At 43.1% G+C, this 3,181-nt stretch overlaps 1 protein-coding gene across 1 annotated transcript in view; it reads left to right on the top strand.

Moving 5' to 3' along the window:
* The window catches only part of CT55 (cancer/testis antigen 55), a 17,067-nt gene extending 14,519 nt beyond the window's left edge, over positions 1-2,548 (top strand). The window contains exons 4-5 of the mRNA XM_077761746.1: positions 1,270-1,382; positions 2,144-2,548. Coding sequence (XP_077617872.1) covers positions 1,270-1,382; positions 2,144-2,338 — 308 coding nt within the window. The 3' untranslated portion in view covers positions 2,339-2,548. The remainder of the gene's footprint in view (positions 1-1,269; positions 1,383-2,143) is intronic.
* Positions 2,549-3,181: the final 633 nt, after the last annotated feature.

Raw genomic sequence — 3,181 nt, 5'->3', positions numbered from 1 at the left:
TTGCTTACAGTTTCTGGCTTCCAGCTTCCGGCTCACCAAGTCCTCATCTGACCTTTCCTTGGTGTGTATGAGGGGGAGAGAGAGAGCACCAGCTCTCAGTGTGTCTCCTTACAAGGACACAAATCCTACTGGGTTAGGGCCCCTTCCTTATGAGCTCACTTATTTATTTATTTTTATTTATCTCTACACCCAATGCAGGGCTCAAACTCCCGACCCCAAGATCAAGACTCACATGCTTTACTGACTGAGCCAGCCAGGTGCCCCTCCTTATGAGCTTATTTAATCTTAGTTACTTCCTTGGAGGCCCATCTCCAAATACAGTCTCACTGGAGGTCAGGGCTTTGACATATGAATTTTAGGGGGACACAAACACTCAGTCCACAGCGCAGATGAATTACATAATTCATATATTCATCAACTTCCTTGGAAAATTAACTCATTACTCATTTTTCCCTAAGCATGCATTCATTCTTTTGCTCATTGCTGCCAAAAAGGTTTATTGAAAACTAAAAAAAGGAGTTATCAAACTATTAAACAAATAAGTACTTATATATTTATACTATAACAGGAACATTCACTAATCTCTCCACTGTATGACAAGACATCTGAGCTGAGGTTTCCTATTAATGTTTCATGAAAACGTAGCCTAGAGTGTCTCACATCTCCCAGTGAGCCTCCCAACTTAACAGCCTGGGAGAATCTTGCCATTTTTAGGCTGTGGCATGTAGTTGGGGCTGACTTTGTGCCAGGCACTATTCTATGAGTTTTATATGTACTGGTGACTTGTCCCTTCACCTCTGTGTGGTAAGTACTACTACAAGTATGCTTCTCCTTTTATAGATGAAGAAATCAAGGCACAGAGAGGTCAAGTAACTTGATCAAGGTTGCAAGCTGAGTAAGTGGCAGCATCAAGGTTTGAACCGAGGCAGCCAGAATCATAGTGGGGCCCTGACTTACGTGCTTCTCTGCCTCTCCAGAAAGCCTTGTGAATGGGACCAATGGTTTAAGAGATCCCATGCTGCTCTCAAAGAGATTGCCCTGTGATGCCCAGTTGACGCTTTTCCCCAAGAGACTTTGTTAAACCAAGGAGAAAACCAATGCATAAAGGATTATATACATCCTTTCTGACAGAATTACTTATAGGTTACTTGTCTTAAAAGGTTCAAAATGTAATAGAAACTATTTTAGGATATTGCAACGTCAAAGTAACACTGAAGCATAACATTACCAAGGGTATTCCAACTCGACTTCTCTCTGTGGCTGTTTTAGGTTTTGAGCCTTACCAAGGGGACCGAGTAGAAGTTGAGCTTTGCACCCAGTCAGACACATTGGGCAGAAGGGCCGTGTCGGTGAAGCCTCTGAGACATAAGCATGTGCATGAGGTATAGTTTGTTTGCATGTTGCTCTTGTTATTTGTTTCTGCTTCTCCTCCCACTAGTGATCATTGCTGCTGCTCGCGATTCTGTTGGGGTGTGTTGGGAAGCCATTCTTTGCCAAAGAGGGTTCTATTTTCTTATTGAATGGACTGTGCTTCTGAAGGGAAATAATTCAGGAATAATGTAGGACACACATGTAATTAAAATCTAAATTAGGTAGTTTACTTGGGAGGTATTAAAATGCTCTGAGAGCAACCAGAATAGTAAACAAGTCGTGTTGAGGGAATTGTTGGGCAAGAATGAATGGAGAGGTTGTGGGACCAGAGCTTGCAGTAAATGCTGGGTGTGATTTGGATAGTGGAGATGAGAAATGAGTGGGAAAGTCAGTTTGCACAAAGGGACAGATGGCGCATGGGATGTGACCCAGGAAGTAAGGCAATGGCATTCGGTTGGCCACCACATTCCTTTCTCACTTTACCCCTTTCACTCTCTCAACCATAGAGAGGTTAATGGACATTGTGTGTTACATTTAGAGCAGAGTTTCTAATCCAAGACCAGGGCCCCATCTGCAGGGATACGGACTTGGCTGCTGTGAGGTGGGGGTCTGGGTAATTTTCCAGAGTGCTCTAGGTGTGACAAGCATGGCGGCCAGGCTGGGAATCACTGATTTAGAGTGACCTACAGATTAAGGCCAGATTAAGGAGGTGTGGACCTGGTCACAGTGTACACTGCTTTTACATACACATTTTTATTATCTGTACTTACAGGTCTACATTACTAGCCTACATGGAAGAAAGGGGGTGATAGACGACAGCATCTTTTTCACCTTGGAATCTCTGAAGCTTCCTGATGGATACATACCTCAAATATATGACATTGTTAACGCTGTCGTAGTGGAGAGCATTCAGTCTTGCTATATGTGGCGAGCAATCTCCATGACTCTAGTGAAAAGGTGGTACTGAGAAAACAGCATTTGTATTGGCTGTGAAGTGTCTCTTCTCTTGTCAGTGAAGGGCCTGGTTTAAAAATGTTTTGTGAGAAATAGCTTAGTAAACCTCAAGAATTAGTTCAAATACAACCTTTTAAGTCCTGTAGGGGTTGGCTAAATGGAGAGTACCTTCTGGATAGTGGTCAGCATTTTTCATTGTTGATTAAAGACATTTTCATCTTAATCCTTTGTGATAATCTTTTATTTGTGATTTTCTCCTTTTAGTGGATCTGTTTCTTTTTTAAGTTAACCTGCATCCTCTGGCGTTTTTTCATCCTTAGAAGAGTTTCTCCTCGAAGAACCTTTGTTTTTAGGACATAATGTGCATCACATTTTTTTTTTTTAATATTCTGAGTTTGCATTACAGATCCCTGAGATCATCCAACCATGTTGTGGTTAGTTCCCCAACTTTATGGTTAGTAGGTGGAGTCAATATCTTTTAGATTTTAGGTATTCATTCATTGATTCACTCTAGAAATAGTGATTGCCTTCTACGTGCCAGGTGCTGGGGTTACAGCCTTGAACACAAAGGTTATCCTGATGGAACTTGCCTTCTGTTAATGCCCACCTGGCTTCCCCGGGTCATGGGGTCACAGGACAGAAAGGAGCAAGTGGGGGCAGTGTCGACTTTCCCCATGAAAGTCGTCCTGCTGAAGCAGCACCACATCCTGTGGGAGCTACAGAGAAGCCCACAATTGTACTGGAGAGACACAGGGGCTGTGGTCTCTCCCACTTCCCCACCGTATTCACCCACTGGTTTGATGTGAGGGATCGTGTTCTTGACACTGACAGTGGCTTCTGGTGGTCCTTGATCATC

This window comes from Crocuta crocuta, unplaced genomic scaffold, assembly GCF_008692635.1.
Source record: "Crocuta crocuta isolate KB4526 unplaced genomic scaffold, BGI_CrCroc_1.0 scaffold910, whole genome shotgun sequence".
NCBI lineage: Eukaryota > Metazoa > Chordata > Mammalia > Carnivora > Hyaenidae > Crocuta > Crocuta crocuta.
This window is presented reverse-complemented; position numbering and strand designations above follow the sequence as displayed.